The 19,270-nt window shown below is 54.7% G+C and overlaps 1 protein-coding gene across 3 annotated transcripts in view; it reads right to left on the bottom strand.

Moving 5' to 3' along the window:
* The window catches only part of IL1R1 (interleukin 1 receptor type 1), a 57,002-nt gene extending 38,186 nt beyond the window's left edge, over nucleotides 1-18,816 (bottom strand). Inside the window, exon 1 of one of the 3 annotated variants that reach the window (XM_084900502.1) lies at nucleotides 18,315-18,816. In XM_084900502.1, the coding sequence (XP_084756628.1) occupies nucleotides 18,315-18,801 (487 nt within the window). In that variant the 5' untranslated portion in view covers nucleotides 18,802-18,816. Of the gene's footprint in view, nucleotides 1-17,010; nucleotides 17,117-18,314 lie in introns of those variants that run through there. The other 2 variants (XM_084900503.1, XM_084900504.1) reach the window with 2 other exon arrangements.
* Nucleotides 18,817-19,270: the final 454 nt, after the last annotated feature.

Below are 19,270 nucleotides of genomic sequence, written 5' to 3'. Positions count from 1 at the left end.
GTGAGGGCCCCAGCCCCCTGCACTGCCCTGTACTCCCCTGTGAGGGCACCAGCCCCCAGCACTGCCCTGCACCCCCACTGTGAGGGCCCCAGCACTGCCCTGCACCCCACTGTGAGGGCCCCAGCACTGCCCTTCACCCCCACTGTGAGGGCCCCAGCACTGCCCTGCACCCCCACTGTGAGGGCCCCAGCACTGCCCTGCATCCCCCTGTGAGGACCCCAGCCCCCTGCACTGCCCTGTACTCCCCTGTGAGGGCACCAGCACTGCCCTGCACTCCCCTGTGAGGGCCCCAGCCTCCTGCACTGGGTGTGAACCCAGAAGCCTCCAAGGCCTCAGGGAATGGAAGGAAAGTGAGTAAAGGGCGGTCCCCTCCCCCTTCAGCAGTGGTCCGAGCAGACCTGCTGTGAGGCTGTGCTCTGGAGGCGCCCTTGGTTTGCGGGAAGACAGATGGCACTGGCCTGTTATCTGCAGCTCCCGTTAGCTGCAAACACACGTTTACCCAAGCCCTCCCTCCCTCCCACATGACATGCGACCCTCTGACAGGTCCCAGAAAGGGCTCTAGCGAGAGTGTGTTAACGTAATGACAGTGCTCCCTGTGCATGTCCATGACGGAGGGGAACGGTCCCTGTGCTGCCTCGGGCCGGGAAACTCACCCGGAGCAGCAGCCTGCGTCCTGCAACGACCTGAACTCATTCCCGTTTGCAGAACGGGGCCTTCTCCCAGCTTAGCTGGGAATGGCACCCACCGCGTCTCACGTTCCTCTGAGCAGTCAGCCTCAGCCCCGCCTGGCTGCCTCTCCCTCCGCAGGGAAGGAAACTGAGGCTGCAAGTGCCTCCCATGCCTGGCAGTCACTCACGTCAGTGCATGGACAGCAACGCAGGCTGGGAGCCCGGGGGGCGCCGGTGCAGCTGCGGGGGCCAGGGCACCCGGCATTCCCCCGCCCGGCTCTGAGCACGGAGCACGGCAGCTGCAGGGCCAAAGCCCACAGCCGAGCGCAGCGCCTGCCCGCCTGGCCTCAGGTGCAGGAGGTGGCGTGAGTCAGACAGCCGGACCTTTCCTGTTCCCAGAGCTGGTGAAGTTGGGGGGGGGGGGGGGGGGAGGCAGGCTGCCTCAGGCCCAGGCCTGTTCTGGGAAAGCAGGCTGGGCCCCCTCCAGGGGCTTTCTGGATCCACCTCAGTCAGGCCTGGCAGCGCTCCAGGCTAGAGGAACCGGTTAGGGTCACATGACCAGAGAACAGGGCAGTGGGAAGGGGAAAGGGAAAATGCACCCTGAAATATGGTAGCAATCATACTTGGGTAAAAACTGCTGTTTGAATTTTAACCTTGCTATCTGACTTCGACCTTCGATTACTTGCTTAAACAATAGGGTAGTTACAGGAGATTGACTCCCACTGACTCAGTAGCTTCAGGGGTAGAAACTATAGATAACCTTTAGTTCTGCTTTTGTATTATGGGCCAGATAGGGCCACATTCCAATGTCCAGCAGGGTGTTACTGGGAACCAACCCTGCAGGCTGTAGAATTTAGTCTTTAGGATTTAGGAACAGATATGGACGGCCAGCTCTTTGTCCTGAGGGGCCAATCAGGGTTAGCCGAGGCAGTGACATCACCACCGACCGGAGTAAAACCCCTGGACTGGGCGAAATTCACTCTCTTCCGCCATGCTGCCGGCGTGAGTGGGACGGAGCCCATGCTGGCATGGAAAAGGCTCTTTTGTTTATTGCATCGGACTCGGCTCCCTGGTGGTCCTTGGGGATCATTAATTCATCTGGGATCCCTAGCCAGGACCAGGAGGGACCCCGATCCGGAGAGCCTGACTGGCCGCAGTAGGTGTGTGTTTGTCTGTGTTTTTGTGTGAGCGCTCTGGAGGGACTGCCCCTCCATCGGGGCTCTCACCTGGGTGTTTGCTGGCTGCTGCGTCAGCCAAGGTTTGAGCCCGGATTCGAATCTGTAATAAATTCTAGCATGCTTAATCAAATTGGCTCCGGTGGTCCATCTCTTGGGGACTCGCTTCGTAACACACCCAAGACTAAACAAACCATGCTCCCAACAAAAGTCAGCATCAACCCCGTGGCACCCAAACGACAGAAACCCCGGGTGCGAGGCCAAGCCCGGCTGCCTGCCCCAGGGCCGCCCGGCCTCCCTGCGCTGCCTGTGGCTGTGGCCCGGGCAGGGGCAGCGGCGTGCAGTCAGTGTGGACGCAGACCTTCTGGGACGTCACCGCGCGGCCACGGACGCCTGCCTCTCCCGGGACACACCTGCAGGCTCATCCCGGAGGCGGAGCCAGGGCGGGCGTGGAGGAGATCGTGTTGGGACCACACACGGAAGGTCAGACACCGCCAGCAAAGCCAGAGCACAGAGCGTGCCCAGACAGGGAGGTGCAGGCCGCAGCGGATACTGTGAGAGGATGAGAGGCAGCAGTGGAGGAGCGCTTCCTGATCAAATGCCAACTGGTACTTCCTAGGGGCCAGGGGCCCAGGGTGAGGTGCGCCCTGAGGCCGCAGACCGCACCTGCCCCTCAGGAGAGGCCCCTTGGCCGCCTCCTCAGCCGCCTCCTCAGCCGCCTCCTCGCCTGCACAGAGGCACCTGCACTGCACAGAGTCACTAGGAACCTCCAGAGAGGGCTGGCGGTGCACCCCCCCCCCCACACACACACACACACACACACTTCTCAGACACCCTGCCATCACCCTTGCCTCTCGGTGACCTGGAGCAGCTGGGGTCTTGGGTCAAGGGCCTGGATGAGGCCTTGACTGGCCACTAGAGGGCGGCACAGCACCCCAGACAGACAGACACAGGGCCCAGACAGACAGACACAGAGTCCTGGCCAGACAGACACAGAGACCCGGCCAGACAGGCACAGCGCATCCCTGGCCAGAGGTGCAGTGGCTCATCCATGGGACTCAGGCACCACCAAGTCAGAGAGGTCAGAGGCGGGCAAGAGGAAGGCCCAGGAGCCTTCCCAGCACCCCTGTCCCCCGACACTGCACTTCCTGCCTCCTCTGCAAGAAATGGTCCTCCCGCCCCTCCACCTCCCAGCACTGCTCACACCGCCCATGCCTCCCCGCCCACTGCTCACACCCGCCCGTGCCTCCCGACTACTGCCCAGGCCACCACCAGCCCGGGCCCTCCACACCAAGGGCCCTCGTCTCCATGGTACTGGGCAGCTCAGAGCACCTGGCCCCCACCTCCTACCTGACCCCTGGGGTGGGGCTCCCACCCTGCTGTTGTGCCTTTGCCTTCCCTCTCGCTGCTGTTCGGGCTGTTCTGCCTGCCGCCTGTGTCTGCACGGTTCCCAGGATGCCTGTCCATCCTGCACATCCCAGCTCTGACTCTGCCCGGCTCTGACCCTGCCCGGCTCTGTCCTTGCCCGGCTCTGACTCTGCCTGGCTCTGACCCTGCCCGGCTCTGACCCTGCCTGGCTCTGACCCTGCCCGGCTCTGTCCTTGCCCAGCTCTGACTCTGCCTGGCTCTGACCCTGCCTGGCTCTGACCCTGCCCGGCTCTGTCCTTGCCTGGCTCTGACAGATTCGGGTCAGAGCCTCTCCCGGGGCCATGCAGACACTGCTGCCTCAGGGCCAGGCATGCCAATCACAGAGGTTGGCCCTCGGGTCAATGATGACTCCCCTGTTGCTGCATATTTTGAAACATGCTAGGTGGTTCACGGAGCTTATTACATGGAAAGCCACTTCTCTATTGAAGGTAGAATGAAAAGTTCATTTGTGACATAAAGCAATTTCCTACTAGACCCAAGATGAGAAATGTCAACGTGAGCTAAACTACAGCAGCAGAGATGGAGTGTAAGAATCAACAATGCCACACTGGCCCCAGCAGAAGCCCGCCTCCTGGGAACCCAACGCTGGTGCCCCACGGCATCCTGGGAAGTGACAGCTGGGGAACAGGAGCAGGCAGTTCCCTCCACACTCAGCGGGGATTGGGGGAGGGTGTGTTCCTACTTATGACCACATGGCACCTGTCATCGCCTTCCTGCTCCTGAGGAACCCCCCATTGGGAATGCCGTCTTCTAAGCAGCCCGGCATGGAGCGGAGGGGGCTCACGGACCCAGGCCCTGGGATGCACAGGGGTGTAGCTCTGCCTGTGGGGCCAAGGCAGCAGAGGCCTGGCACTGGGGGTGCTTTCCTATCTACATCGCCCTCCAAGCCTGACCCCACAGCCTGCCTCCAGCTCCCTCCCACACAGTGAGGGCCCTGAGCACGCCGAGGTAGTCAGCCAATCCACGTGTCCACGTCCATCACCCACGGAGGCGCTGGCCACTCCGCAGGTCAGAAAGGCACACAGACGGTGGGGTCCACGGGATGACTGGAGGCTGCAGCGTGGTGCAGGCTGCCGGCGGGGAATCCCAGCCCCCCACTGGGTACATGGTCATGGTCAAGGGGAAGTGCTGGTGGGCACAGGTTCCAAGTGGGCACATCCGCTTGGCCCTCCAGACTTGACCATGCCAAGGCATGTGGCTGGCTGAGGAGCAGAGCAGGACCCGGGCCTGGGGGGAGCTCTCTCGCTGAGTCTAAGGGGAGCTCTGCAGCAGCCACACCTCTGCAGAAGCCCAAGCAGGTGGCTGCTCCTTCCCCCAGGGGCCAGCAGTGCAGGCCCACTCCGGCCGGCGCACATCCCAGGTCCCCCCCCCCCCCCCCCCCCCGGCGGCTCCCCCGCCCGGGGCCTCAGAACAACAGCACAGGGCAGTTGCTCCATCCCAGTGCTAATCAGCATCGGATGTATGTGCACTGGGCAAGGTGAAGAGAGAGTCAGAGAATGAGGCTCCAGCTCACTGACTGCAGCTGAGAGGGGCCGTGGATGAGTCCTGGGACAAGTGAGAATGAAGAGGCTCCTGAGTGAAAGTTCATGAAATATCACAGCCTCCTGTCCCACTGAGAACCAGAGGCCATGTAGGGGGAACAGGTTACGGCACTCAAACAAAACCCAAAGTGATGGTCTTCCCCTTTTAGAAAGAGTCAAAGAGCTAGTAAGCACTCTTCAATATTCTTAAGGCCAGAAAGGTCAGCTCTAAAGACAAGGCATAAGAAAATGTACTTACAAAGCCAGAGAACCAGGGGGCAGATGGCGGCTGGGAGGACGGAGGTGAGGCAGAGGGTGAGGGTGGAGGGGGAGTGTGTGGTGTGTGTGTGAGTGAACGAGGGACAGTTAAATCTGGCAGGAGTGTCAGGGGCTGGCAGACCAGGCTCTCCTGGACAGGGAGCACCTACCACCGCTGCAGGGTAGGGGCTCAGGCACAAAGCCCATGCCATAGTGAAGGGGAGAGCAGAACTCATCAGCACCACCACCCAGACTGGCCTTGGACACTGCCTGCGACCCTGCAGCCACACAGCCAGTCCTGCTGCGTCGCCTGCAGACCTGCAGACCCTAGGACATCCACCTCCAAGGGCACATGGCTCCCGCAGCAATAAGTGCGACTTCCCACTCCCCAGCTGCTGACTCTGGACACCGCAATCACCCCAGCCCAGTGCACGGACTCCCTGAGTCCTCTGCCCAGCAGATCCTCCCGGGTGCCTCTGAGCCACTGCTGGGTGCACACAATCCAACCAAGGGCACAGGCCCCGGCAGCAGGAACTGGGACTTGCCCTCCCCGGTGCTGACCTCCGGACACTGCAGGTGCCGATCCAGCCCACAGGCCCCCTGAGCCCGGTGTCCCAACAGACGATTCCTGACTCCCGGTGCCTCTGTGAGCCCCCACTGGCACTCACATATCCAACCAAGGGCACACAGCCCGGCAGCAGAAACTGGGACTTCCCCTCCCTGCCTGTCTGCCTGCCACAGACACCACAGGACTTTAGTGTGGTCCCCCAAGCCCACCGCCCAGGCAGGCGACTCCTGGATGCCTCTATGAGCCTCCACTGGGCACGCTCACAACCAACCTCAAGCACAAACTCAGACTTCCTCCTCCTAGGCTGCTGACCTCCAGCACTCAGTCACATTGATCCAGCAAGCAGGACCCTGAGTCTGCGGCCCCAGCTGGTGGCTCCTGGATGCCTCTCAGAGCCCCTGCAAGGCGACCCTAGCTGCCAGCATCCAGTCCCCACAGAGCACTACTCCAGCGTGTGGGCCCCCGGAGCCCACTGCCCCAGAAGAAAGCTCCTGGGAGTCTCTGTAAGCCACTGCTGGGCACGCAGTTTATCCAACCAAGGGCACACAGCTCCCAAAGCAAAAACTGGAACTTCCACCTCCCTGGGCTGGCGTCTGGACACCATGACTGCACACCATGATCACCTGGACACCATGACTGCACTCCAGCATGCGAGCCCCACAAGCACACAGCCCCAGCAGAGAGCTCCTGGGCCCTTCTGTGAGCTGCCACCGAGCATGTGTCGCTCCAACCAAGGGCACACAACTCTTGGCAGGATCCACACATCCCCCTCCCAGCTGCCTACCTCTGGACACCTTGGTGAGTTACTGAGGACTCGCCTCCCTGGACAAGGCCATGTTATTTCAGCCAGAGACTCAAGATTCCACATCCCCAGCTGTTGGCTTCTGAACCCCCTCGTGATTCAGAGAGGGAAATGACTTTGGCCAGAGTCCCACTGCCTCAACTCCAGACTACGGGACAGCTACCCCACCATCATAGCTTCCAGGACCCTCACAGTGAGTTGCAGAGTGATGCTCCTCCAGCAAGAGTCATACAATACCAGCCAAAGTCACAGTACCTGAGCCTCAGGCCCCAAGACCCCTTCCTCCCAGGCTGTGGGCTCCAGGAACTCACAGTGAACAAATACCAGTGAGACTTCAGGCAACCCTTTCCACAAGAGCTGGAACCACGATCACATCCACAACAGCTTGCACAACGATCTTGGGGTGAGTCACATTGCCAATTTGTGACAAGACTTTATCCAAGAATAAGAAACTAACATCCAAGATCCAACTATTATACATCAGGATTATCCAAATAGCTTAGGTATGGGGCTCTGCTAGTTCACCAAGCACAGGAGATCTGAGAGTTCCACTGGTCCCAAAAATCACCAGCTACATATCATCACCCCCAAAAGGACCTGGGTAGCAAAGCAGTTGGATCTAAGACATAGAAACAACTAAAACGTTACAGCAAAAAATAGGGAAACAAAATAACAATCCCCAAAGGAAAGAAAAGGGAAATTAAATGAAATTGAGGCAAGTAACTTGTCAGAGAAAGAATTCAGAGTAATTATTATAAGGATGCTTATAACTCTGGATGACAAAATACAGATAACTCAATGAGAATTATAAGGAACTGAATGAGAATGTCAACAAAATGAAAAGGAACCAAGAGGAAATGAAGAATGACAGCTGCAATAAAGAATACAATGGAAGGCTTCAATAGTAGACTAGAAGAGGCTGAGAACCACATCAGTGAATTAGAAGACAAGGTAGAAAAACACAAAAACACAGCAGCAAATGGAAAGAAAAACTTAAAAAGCAGGAGAGCCTACGGGAGCTTTAGAACAACACAAAAATAAACAATATCCAAGTAATAAGGGTGTGAGAGGAGAGGAAGTGGAGCAAGGAATAGAAAACCTGTTTAAAGAAATAATGACGGAAAATTTTCCTGATGTTGGGAAGAAAAAATCCCACACAAGTCCAAGAAGCACAAACAATACCAAATAAGATGAATCCAAAAAGACTGACACCAAGACACATCATAATTAAACTGGCAAACATCAATGACAAAGTAAGAATCATAAAGGCTGCCAGAGAGAAACAGAAAGTTACCTACAAGGGATCTCCCATTAGAATATCAACTGATTTCTCAATAGAAACACATCAGGCCAGAGGTGAGTGAAATGAGCTATACAAAGTGATGCAAAGCAAGGGACTGAATCTAAGAATACTATACCCAGCAAGGCTATCATTCAAAATTGAAAGTGGAATCAAGAGTTTCACAGACAAAAAAGGGGCTAAGAGAGTTTATCACTACCCAGCCAGCAATGCAAAAAATGCTGAAGTGTCTGCTGTAAAAAGAAGAAATAGAAAAGCAAGAAAGAACACAGCCATAAAGAGTAAAAATTGTGACAAACACTTACTTATCAATAATAACATTAAATGTAAATGGGTTAAATGCTCCAATAAAAAGTCATAGGGTAGCTGAATGGATAAAAATGGATAAGAAAACATTTACTATCTACAAGAGACCCACATCAGAACACAGGATTCATACAGACTGACAGTGAATGGGTAAAGAGAAATCTTTCAGGCAAAAGCAAATGAGAAAAAAGCTGGGGTAGTAAAACTTGTATCTGACAAATTAGACCTCAAAGTAAAGGCTGTAACAAGAGATAGAGGGCCACTTCATAATACTAATGGGAGCAGTTCAAAAAGGGAGAAATTAAACAAGAGGATATATTAGTAACTCTGGTAAACATATATGCACCTAATACAGCAGCACCCAAATACATTAAAAAAAAAAAAAAAAAAAAAAAAAAACCTTTAGGAGGCTATCAAGGGAGAGATTGACAGTAATACAATCATAGTAGGGGACTTTAATACCCCATTGACCCCACTGACACCACTGGATAAATCCCCTAAGCAAAAACTCAGCAAAGAAATAGCAATCTTAAATAACTCACTAAATCAAATGGATTTAATTGACATTTTCAGAACATTTTACCCCAAAGCTATGGAATATACATTCTTCTCAAGTGCACACAGGACATTTTCAAAAATAAATTTCATATTAGGGCACAGGCAAAGTCTCTTCAAATTCAAGAAGATAGAAACCATACCAAGCATCTTCTCAGATGGCATAAAATTAGAAATCAACTACAATAAAAACAATTTTAAAAAATCAAATACTTGGAGACTAAATACCATGCTATTAAACAATGATTGGGTTACCAAAGAGATCAAAGAAGAAATAAAAAGCATCATGGAAACAAATGACAATAAAAACACAACAATCCAAAATCTATGGGACACAGAGAAAGCAATCCTGAGAGGAAAGTTTATAGCTCTCTACAGGCCTACCTCAAAAAACAAGAAAAAAATGGTAATAAATTATCTAACCTTGCAACATAAAGAATTAGAGAGAGAGCAACAAGAAAAGACCAGAGTAACCATATGGAAAGAAATAATAAATATCATAGTAGAAATAAATGACAGAGAGACAAAAAACAACTATATATATATATATATATATATATATATATATATATATATATAGAGAGAGAGAGAGAGAGAGAGAGAGAGAAAGAGAGAGAGAGAGAGAGAGAAGAAAAAGAAAATGAAGAAAGAAAGGAAAAAGAAAAAAAAAGAAAGAAAAGAAAAAAGATTAATGAAAATAAGAACAAGCCAAAACCGGTTTGGCTCAGTGATAGAGCGTCGGTCTGCGGACTGAAAGGTCCCAGTTCGATTCCGGTCAAGGGCATGTACATTGGTTGCGGGCACATTCCCGGTAGGGGTCGTGCAAGAGGCAGCTGGTCGACGTTTCTCTCTCATCGACGTTTCTAGCTCTCTATCCCTCTCTCCTCCTCTCTGTAAAAAATCAATAAAATATTAAAAAAAAAAAAAAAAAGAAGAAGAAGAAAAAGAAAATAAGAACTGGTTCTCTGAAAGGATTAAAAGATTGATGAATCTCTAGCCAGGCTCACCAAGAAGCAAAGAGAGAGGACCCAAATAAACAAAATCAGAAATGAACTAGAGAGGAAGTAATAACTGACACCACAGACATACAAAGAATTGTAAAAAAAATAAAAATACTACAAATAACTCCACTCCAACAAACTGGACAACCTGGAGGAAATGGACATATTCCTAAAAAAATACAAGCTTCCAAAACTCAATCAGGAAGAATAAAAAAACCTGAATAGGCTGATAACTACTGATGAAGTGGAAACAGTAATCAAAACACTTCCAGCAAACAAAAGCTGGACCTGATGGCTTCACGTTCAAAGAAGAACTAAAACCTATCCTCCTGAGACTATTCCAAAAAATTCAAGAGGAAGGAACACTTCCAGCCTCTTTATATGAAGCCAGCATCACCCTAATCCCCAAACCAGATAAAGACACTACAAAGAAAGAGAATTACAGGCCAATATCCCTCAAGAAAATAGATGCCAATATTCTCAAAAAAATTCTAGCAAATCGCATCCAGCATTACATTGGAAAGAGTATACAGCATGACCAAGTAGGATTTATTCTGGGGATGCAAGTCTGGTAAAATGTCAAAATCAATAAAAGTGATACATTACATAAACAAATTGAAAGACAAAAATCACATAATCATAACAATTGATACAGAAAAGGCATTTGACAAAATCCAACACCCTTTTCTATAAAAACTCTCAGCAAAATGGGAACAGAGGGATCATTCCTCAACATAATAAAAGCCATATATGATAAACCCACAGCTAACATCATACTCAATGGACAAAAACTAAAGCCATTTCCCCTAAGAACAGAAACAAGACAGGGATGCCCACTCACACCATTCCTGTTCGATATAGTACTGGAAGTGCTAGCCATTGTGATCAGACAAGAAGAAAAAATAAAAGGCATCCAAATTAGGAAAGAAAAAGTAAAATTGTCATTATTTGCAGATGACATGATATTGCACATCAAAAACCCTAAAGGCTCCATCAAAAAACTACTAGACTTAATTAATAAATTCAGCAACATAGCAGGATACAAAATTGACACCAAGAGATCTATGGGTTTTTTATACAGCAATAATGAACTCACAGAAAAAGAAACTAAACTAAACTAAAATAAAATAAAATAAACTAAACTAAAATAAAATAAAATCCCATTTACCATCACACCAAAAAAATTAAGATACCTGGGAATAAACTTAACTAAGGAGGTAAAAGATCTGTACTCAGAAAACTACAGGACACTAAAAAAATATAGAGGAAAACATAAACAAATGGAAATATATACCATGTTCATGGATTGGTAGAATTAATATCATTAAAATATCCATATTATCCATAGCAATTTACAAATTTAATGCAACCTTCATTAAACTACCAACTGCATATTTCAAGGATCTAGAACAAATTTTCCTAAAAATTCATCTGAACTGAAAAAAGACCCTGAATAACTGCAGCAATCTTGAGAAAGAAGAACAATGTTGGAGGGATCTCAATACCAGATATCAAGCTGTATTACAAAGCTATGGTTCTCAAAACTGCCTGGCACAGGCACAAGAACAGACATAGAGACCAATGGATCAAAACAGAGAACCTAGCATTCAATCTAAGCTATTATGCTCAATTAATATTTGACAAAGGAGGCAAGAGCATACAATGGAGTCAAGACAGTCTCTACAATAAATGTTGTTGAGAAAACTGGACAGATACATGCAAAAAAAAAATGAAACTAGACCAACTTACACCATACACAAAAATAAACTCAAAATGGATACAGGACTTAAATGTAAGACAGGAAACCATAAAAAGCTTAGAAGAAGCCATAGGCAGCAAAATATCAGATGTATGTCATAGCAATATCTTTACCAACACAGTTCATAGGTCAATGAAGGCTAAGGAGAAAATAAACAAATGGGATTGCATCAAAATAAAGAGCTCGCACAGCAAAAGAAATCTTCAACAAAACAACAAGAAAGCCCACTGCATGAGAACATATTAGCCAATGTAATCTCCAATAAGGGTTTAATCTCCAACATTTACAGGGAACTCATACAACTTAATAAAAGGTATATAATCCAATAAAAAAAAAATGGGCAAAAGACCTAATAGACACTTTTCGAAATGGGACATATAGGAAGAAGGCCAGGACACATATGAAAACATGCTCAAAGTAACTAATCATCCAAGAGATGAAAATCAAAATAAGAATGCGGTACCATCTCACACCTGTCAGAATGCCTATCATCAACAAATCAACAAATGACAAGTGCTGGCGAGGATGCAGAGAAAAAGGAACCCTCGTGCACTGCTGGTGGGAATGCAGACTGGTGCAGCCACTCTGGAGAACAGTATGTTGTTTCCTCAAAAAACTGAAAATGGAACACCCATTTGACCCATTCATCTCACTTCTAGGAATATATCCTAAGAAACTAGAAACACCAATCAAAAAGGATATATGCACCCCTATCTTCATAGCAGCACAATTCACCATAGCTAAGATTTGGAAACAGCCTAAGTGCCCATCAGCAGATGAATGGTTAAAAAACTGTGGTACATCTACACAACGGAATACTACGCTGCTGTAAAAAAGAAGGAATTCTTACCATTTGCAAGAGCATAGATGGAACTGGACAGCATTGTGCTAAACGAAATGAGCCAGTCAGAGAAAGGTAAATATCACATGATCTTGCTCATTTATGGAATATAATGAACATCATAAACTGATGAACAAAAATAGAGCCAGAAACATAAAAGTATCGAACAGACTGTACAACCTATGAAGGAAGGCGGGAGTGAGGGGGTAAGAGATAACCCAAAGGACCTGTATGCATGCATATGAGCATAACCAATGGGCACAGACAGTCGGGGTGGGGGTGAGGGCTTGCGCTGGGGGACGCGGGCCACCAAGGAGAGGTCAATGGGAGAGGGGGTGGAGACTTATGTAATACTTTAAACAATAAAGAATTTAAATTTTTAAAAATGCCAAAGAACCACACTTAAGATTAAGAAAACACTTGAGAACTCTGTAGTTATCCCAAGGAGGCATCACAGGTAGCAAAGGCATCACGGTCTCTCTCTTCCTGAGCTGCCGATCTTCCCCTAAGAATTTCAGGGGCGGGGGGACAGCCTTTTCACATTCTATGCAATCTGGCTGTAGCATGACGTGGAAGAAAAAGCTCCAGGAGGTAAAACATGAGGCAGCAAAGGAACAGCTCTGAGGGTGAGGCTCTGACGGCTCAGCTAGGCTCTGCCCTGGCCAACATCCACGGTCCTCTCTCTCCTGCAGACCGCCAGGTCCCAGACTCCCTCCCAGGGGCCAGGCAGGCAGAGCACCTCCCCAGAGCACCACTGGAGGCTCCAGGATGAAGGAGAACATGGCAGTGACCCCAGAGGAGTCTCCGACTGTGCCACGTCTATCCCCGCTTGCACATATGAGCGACATACACTCCTCCACACAGACACCCTACTCAACAGCTGTGTGGATGTCCCCTCGAGAGCTATGAGCGGGCAAAACCACCCCACCGCTGGGGCCACAGAACACACACATCTCAGAAACTGGAAATCCCAAGAAACCCCAAATGCTTGCAGCCCTCTGATCAGCAGGTGGGGCCAAAGCCCAGCTCCCAGGAGATTTATTCAATTCTCTACCTGACAAAGGAGGCCGAGGGCGCTCTTTAATCATCACAGGGGCCGTGCTCAGGCTGTGAAGATAAAGCAGAGGCAGCACAGAGCTCTGGGGTTGCTAAGAGACCTAAGTGCCCAGGTGTGACGAGCCCACCCACCAGACCGGTGCTTCCCATGGGCTGAAGGGCACAGGGACAGAAGCACGGGAGGTGGCTGCAGTCCCCGGAGGCTGCAGGAGTGGGCTTGCCAAGCCTCCTGGCCCGGGGATGCAGCTCCACAAGCTCCCCATTTTGCCCCTTCAAACCTCCTAGGGCTCCTGGACCACAGGAACCAGACCGGAGACGAGAGGTTCTGGTCTAGTTTCTCCCGCCCTTCACAGATGCTCTGCCTGCCCTCGGTGTCTCCCAGCCTCCGGCGCAGCTCTGGCCCGCGCTGGCAAAGGCTGGGACAGTCCTGCCGTGGGCTGGTCACAAAGCTGACCCTGAGCCGTCCCCGCACGGCCTCCACCAGGCCGGGGAAGGGTCTGCAGGTACAGTCTCAGAGGATCAGCTTTCTCCAAAACAATGTCATTGCTTTCATTTCTGTGGGTTTGCCATTGAGATAAAATATGCGTATAGTAAACACACAGCAAATCTTAAGTGTGCAATGCCAGGAACTGGGACAACTGCATCCACCAGGGCTATCCTTTCAGGATATAAACCACTTCCACCCGCCAAGTCCCCTGTGTTCCTCAGCGTGGGCCCTGCACACGGCCGCAGTGTTCCAGTTTGTCCCGACACTCTCCAGCTCCATGGACACTCAGCTCCCCGGGCAGGTGCACTCTGTCTGCTGCACCCCCTCCCGCGTCCCGGCCCAGCATGGTTCTCCAGGGCAGTGTGCCCGAGGGAGCAGAGGAGCGGTGGGAAGCTTGGGGTGCTCCCAGTAACGCCTGCAGCACTGGCAGCCGGAGTGCTACGTTTCCAGAACAATGGAAGACAGTTCTGCCCAAGAAAGACATGCCCTCACCCTGCGTGGCTGCCAGGCATCACACAGCCATTCGTGCCAACGGAAAGTGTCACTTTTCATTTCTGAGCCCAGCACCTAACGCTCCCACACTAATGTAAAACACGTGTGTGCTGTTGGCACACATGTCATACACACCCAATCTCCCAGCAGTGCAGCCACTGGGACCACTGAGAGACCGGCCTCAGACTACCAGTGAGACCTTGGCGAGAGTCGCCCATGGCTCTGTGGCCCCTGGATCCAGGACTCGTTCGCTCGGCCGCAGTGGCAGCTGCCCTGTGCGTCCACAGAGGCGCTGGCTGGTCTCATTAGTGCCAGCGGCTCTGCCCAAACATCCACACACCAGAATGCACAATTTCATACAGGTTACCTGTACCTCTGGCTACCAAACTGATTAGTTGGAAATTGTGTTGTAGGTAAGATTTATTGTATTACTTCAGAATTTGTAAAGGGCATTTTAAGACATTTCAGTGAGGGGTTCTGGCTGCGAACGGGGTGCATCGTGCTGCCCTGCTGCCTTGCAGGGCTCCGTGAGCCCCCGGGGCGGACAGCCTGGTGTGCGGACCAGGTGCCTCCACCCACCCACTGACCCCAGCGCCTGATCCCACTTCCCGCAGTCACCGCAAGAGACAGCCACCATCTCACTCGTCAGAGGGACCTCGGGAACGCCCTGCCTCTGCACCAGGAATGCTCACTGCTCAGCGCTGCTCTTCCCCCTGGAAACACGGTCAGCCATGCCCGCCGGGCACCGGCTCCACTGCCCGCGCGAGCGGAGTGGGCATGGTGCTATCAGCCGGGCATCAGGCTAGACTCACTGCTTCTCCAGTGCAGTCCGGGTACACCCCAGTGCCAAGGTGCCGCCCAGGGGCACCAGGTCATCCACGTATGCAGCCCCACATGGCGACTTTATAAATGTCTAGCACAGTGGCTCTTCCTTACCCCCGGCGGATGCCTGAAGCCTGGGACAGCAGCAAACCTCTTGATTAAGTGCTTTTCTGTATACACACACTTCTCCCTCGAGGGGAGCCCCGGAGGGCTCCCGTCGGCATCTCCGATGCCAGCACCACACTCCTGTGCTTCGGGCGTCGTACGCGAAGTAGGGTGAGCTGAGCCGCGCGCTGACACTGCGAAGTGACCGGCAGCGGGGTCCGCAGCCCGGAGACGGGGTCTGCGCGTGACACACCTCCGGGCAGGGCGAGAGGATGATGCATGCATGATTTCTCAGAGCCGCGCACAATCACAACTATTTCTGGAACTTTTCGTTTAGTATCTCCAGGCTGCGGCTGGTCGTGGTGACTGAAACTGTGGAGTGAGGCTGTGGGTGGGGACGGCTGATTCATTCCTGCACTCGGCTCCACGTTGTCTTTGCTCCAGTTTTCACTGTGCCCTACTTTTAACTCACAGACTCCTACACGTCCTATCCAGAAGAGGCAGGAACGGAAACCTGCCTCCAGTATCCCTGCTTTGCCACATGCATGAAAAGAGGGGACGATGCACGTCCGAAGGTGTGAGGCGACCAGGGGAGGGAGGGGCCCCAGGCCCTTCCAGGCGCCTCGGCGGGATCACTGGCGCCAGGACCCTCACCGCTCCCAGGCGCCCTGGGCAGGAGGCTGCGACTGCGCTTCCGGGCCCGCGGGCCAGCAGGGCAGACCCTGCCAGGCCACATAAGCCTCAAAAGAGGAAGACGAGCCGACACCTGAGGACAGCAGCCGATGGGCGGAGGGCTGGCCTGCAGGGCGTGGCAGTGCCCCCATGACTTTGTCCTTGAAAGTGGCACGCTCGAGGCGCGTCCGTCATGTGGCATCGTTATGGTGATCTCTGCACCTCCCTGCCCCCAAGGCTGTGTAGCTTCACTGAAGTTGTCCACTTCACCACCTTGAGAACGAGACGTTCCCTGCGCAGCACCTCCTCTGCCTCCGGGCTTGCACCACCTCCCCCTGCCGCATCCAGGTTTCCCATCTGCCGGCCCAGCCTCCAGTCCAGCTCAGCACCTGCCGCTCTTTGGGGAACCCAGGCGCTGTGCCCCTGCCAAGCCCCCCTGTTCTCCGTCCACTGCGGGCGCGGAGCCGAGTCCGGCTGTGAGCAGCCAGGGGCCCGCTCCCAGGGCACATTCCATACGCACTGAGCTCCCCGTGTGTGCAGCGAGGCCCCCAGCGCCCCCTCGAGCCGGGGGCTCACAGCACCGGGGCCGTCAGAGGGCCGGTTTGCCTGAGAAGCCCTGCTGTCCTCGGCACTGCCAGCAGCACCTGGCACCGGGCAGGCAGCCAGTGCACTTGTTAGCTAGATAAGTGAATATACCATCAAAATGTCTCACCGCGAGTGAAGGAATGACTCAGAAGATGCTACTTGCTTCAAAGCCATAAAGAAAGCCTAGTGCCGCAGCTCCAGGTAGAGCCTGTGCGTTTGGTCATGTGACAATCCAGGTCAGTTACTCTTTGTGAGGACACAGGAGGCCCCCATCAGCGGGGGTACAGCACTCAGCCAGCCAGTGAGACTGCACATGCCAGGGTCCGCACCTCTCCACCAGATCCCCATCCCAAAGGGCCCTCTTCGTCTTGCACATGACACAATATAGGCTATGCATATAGAATATTAAGTGAAATGATATTAAATAAATAAGAAACTAAAGGAGTCAATGGAGAAAACAATTCCCAGGGCCGCATGGTAAGTAGAGAGGAAAACGGGGCCCAGCTCCCAGCAGCCCACCTCCCTAAGGTCATCACAGCAGGAGCCACCACAGCCAGGAGCCATCCTCACGCCCGCCGTCCAGAGTGGCCGCTGGCCCAGCCCAACTGACCTCTCCTGCGTCAGGGCCTCGCTCCTGTCCAAGCAAAGCTAACCCAGCGGAGGTGCCGGGCCCCCTGCCCCGGGAAGCCCTGCGGACAGCCAGCGCGGCAGGAACTGGAACTCGCACCAGCCGGGCCACATTCCTCCTCCCAGCAGGGAGGGCCCTGGAGGCACGCCCCTAGAGGGCTGGGCGCGGGACCCGGAGAGGGCTGGGAGGGCTGGAAGGGCTGGAAGGGCCCCGGGAGAGGGCTGGGAGGGCTGGGAGGACCCGGGAGAGGGCTGGGAGGGCTGGGAGGACCCGGGAGAGGGCTGGGAGAGGGCTGGGAGGGCCCCCGGAGAGGGCTGGGAGGGCTGGGAGGGCCCCGGGAGAGGGCTGGGAGGGCTGGGAGGGCCCCGGGAGAGGGCTAGGAGGGCCCCGGGAGAGGGCTGGGAGGGCCCGGGAGAGGGCTGGGAGGGCTGGGAGGGCCCGGGAGAGGGCTGGGAGGGCCCCGGGAGAGGGCTGGGAGGGCCCGAGGGCTGGGAGGGCCCGGGAGAGGGCTGGGAGGGCCCGGGAGAGGGCTGGGAGGGCTGGGAGGGCCCCCGTAGAGGGCTGGGAGGGCCCCCGGAGAGGGCTGGGAGGGCCCGGGAGAGGGCTGGGAGGGCCCCGGGAGAGGGCTGGGAGGGCTAGGAGGGCCCGGGAGAGGGCTGGGAGGGCTGGGAGGACCCGGGAGAGGGCTGGGAGGGCCCGGGAGAGGGCTGGGAGGACCCGGGAGAGGGCTGGGCGCGCGCTCAGAACGGGGTGAGCGGGTGAGCGGGCTGCGGGGAGGGTCGGGCGCTGCGGGGAGGGTCTGGCACAGCGAAAAGGCTGCACAGACTGAAGGGCTGGGCGCGCCTGGGCCAAGGGCGTCCTCTTGGAGTCCCCGGAGGCCCCACAGCGACCGCCCCCTGTGCTTGCTCGGCCGTCACCCCAATCCTGTCCTGGAGCCGGACCTCCCGACCTAAACCCTCACCGGGTGAACTCCTGACCCTAAGAGGGACACCCTGAACCCGCTGAACCTGGCCGGTTACACACACACACACACACACACACACACACACACTCACACACACGTGCGCGCCGCCACCTGCGCACACATCTAGACCAGCCATCCAGAGCCACCGGCAGGCCACGCCTTCAGGGGTCCAAACAGCCTTAGCAGGCTCCCTTCCAACGGGATGGAAACAGCAGGCACCCGACCAGCCGCCCCCACCCCGCTGAGACCGGGGAGCCGGGAAAGGACGCCCGCCGCCCGCCCGCCGCCCGCCGCCCGCCGCCCGCCGCCCCGCCTCTCCTACCTGGCGGCCCCGCGGACCTGCGGCGCGGCCCCCCGGACCCCGGAGCGGAGCTGGGGGCAGTCACATCCCCGGCGGCGCCCTCGGGCGGGGGCAGGTCCCTCCGCCGTCCGGCCCGGCAGAGCGACTCCGGCCCGGCAGAGCGATCCCGGCCCGGCAGAGCGCCGCGCCCCCGGGGCGGGGCTCCGGTCCGGCCTGGGCGGGAGGCGGGGCGGGGCGGGCGGAGACAGCGAGGCGGGCGACCAGGAGGGAGCGGGCGGGCGCCCCAGCCTCGCCCCTTCCCGCCGCCGCCCCGCCTCCCGCCCCGCGGCCGCGGGCGCCGGGACGCCGGGAGGCTGCGGGCCGGGACCAGGGGTGTGGGGGGGACCGCCCGAAGCGCCGGACTCCTCACCTTGACCTCCCAGCGGTCAGGCCCAGGCCTGCGTCCCGGAGGCGGACACTGCCGCCCGCCCTCTCCGGCTGGCTGTGACCTCGCTGGGACCTCGGACATGTGAGGATCCAATGAGCAATGCCTGCAGACCAGCGCGCACAGACCCCGCTCCGGAGCCATAACCATTACAGGCGCCAGTGTCCGGCTTGTTGGCCAGATGGGCTTTCTTTTAAGCTTAAAACCCACTTAGTCCAGGGACTGACAGCAAATGCGCTCTTACTCAGAGAGATGCAGTGAATGGCTGGGGCACCCCTCACACCCCATGCAGCTGGGGGTAGGGGGGACCTGCGCCCTGCAGCGGGCCAAGGCCAAGGCCAAGGCCAGGAGCAGCCGGCCTGCTCTCCCCACCGCCTCCTGCCCCGGCGCCAGCAAGCAGCGGCAGCCTGCCTGCTTTGAGGGCTCCTGGCCCTCTTCACAGGGCACAGAGTAAAGGATGGCGGCTCCTTCCTGCCGCAGCTCAGCCTGCCACCCTCCCGCGTCTCCCCGCCCATCCTCCCCTACCCCGTCACCTGCATGAAGGAGCAGGCCC

The sequence above is a fragment of the Pipistrellus hanaki genome (genome assembly GCF_964339955.1).
Source record: "Pipistrellus hanaki genome assembly, chromosome: 12".
In the NCBI taxonomy this organism is placed as follows: domain Eukaryota; kingdom Metazoa; phylum Chordata; class Mammalia; order Chiroptera; family Vespertilionidae; genus Pipistrellus; species Pipistrellus hanaki.
Note: the sequence above shows the minus strand (reverse complement) of the source record. Positions and strands in the feature narration are given on the sequence as shown.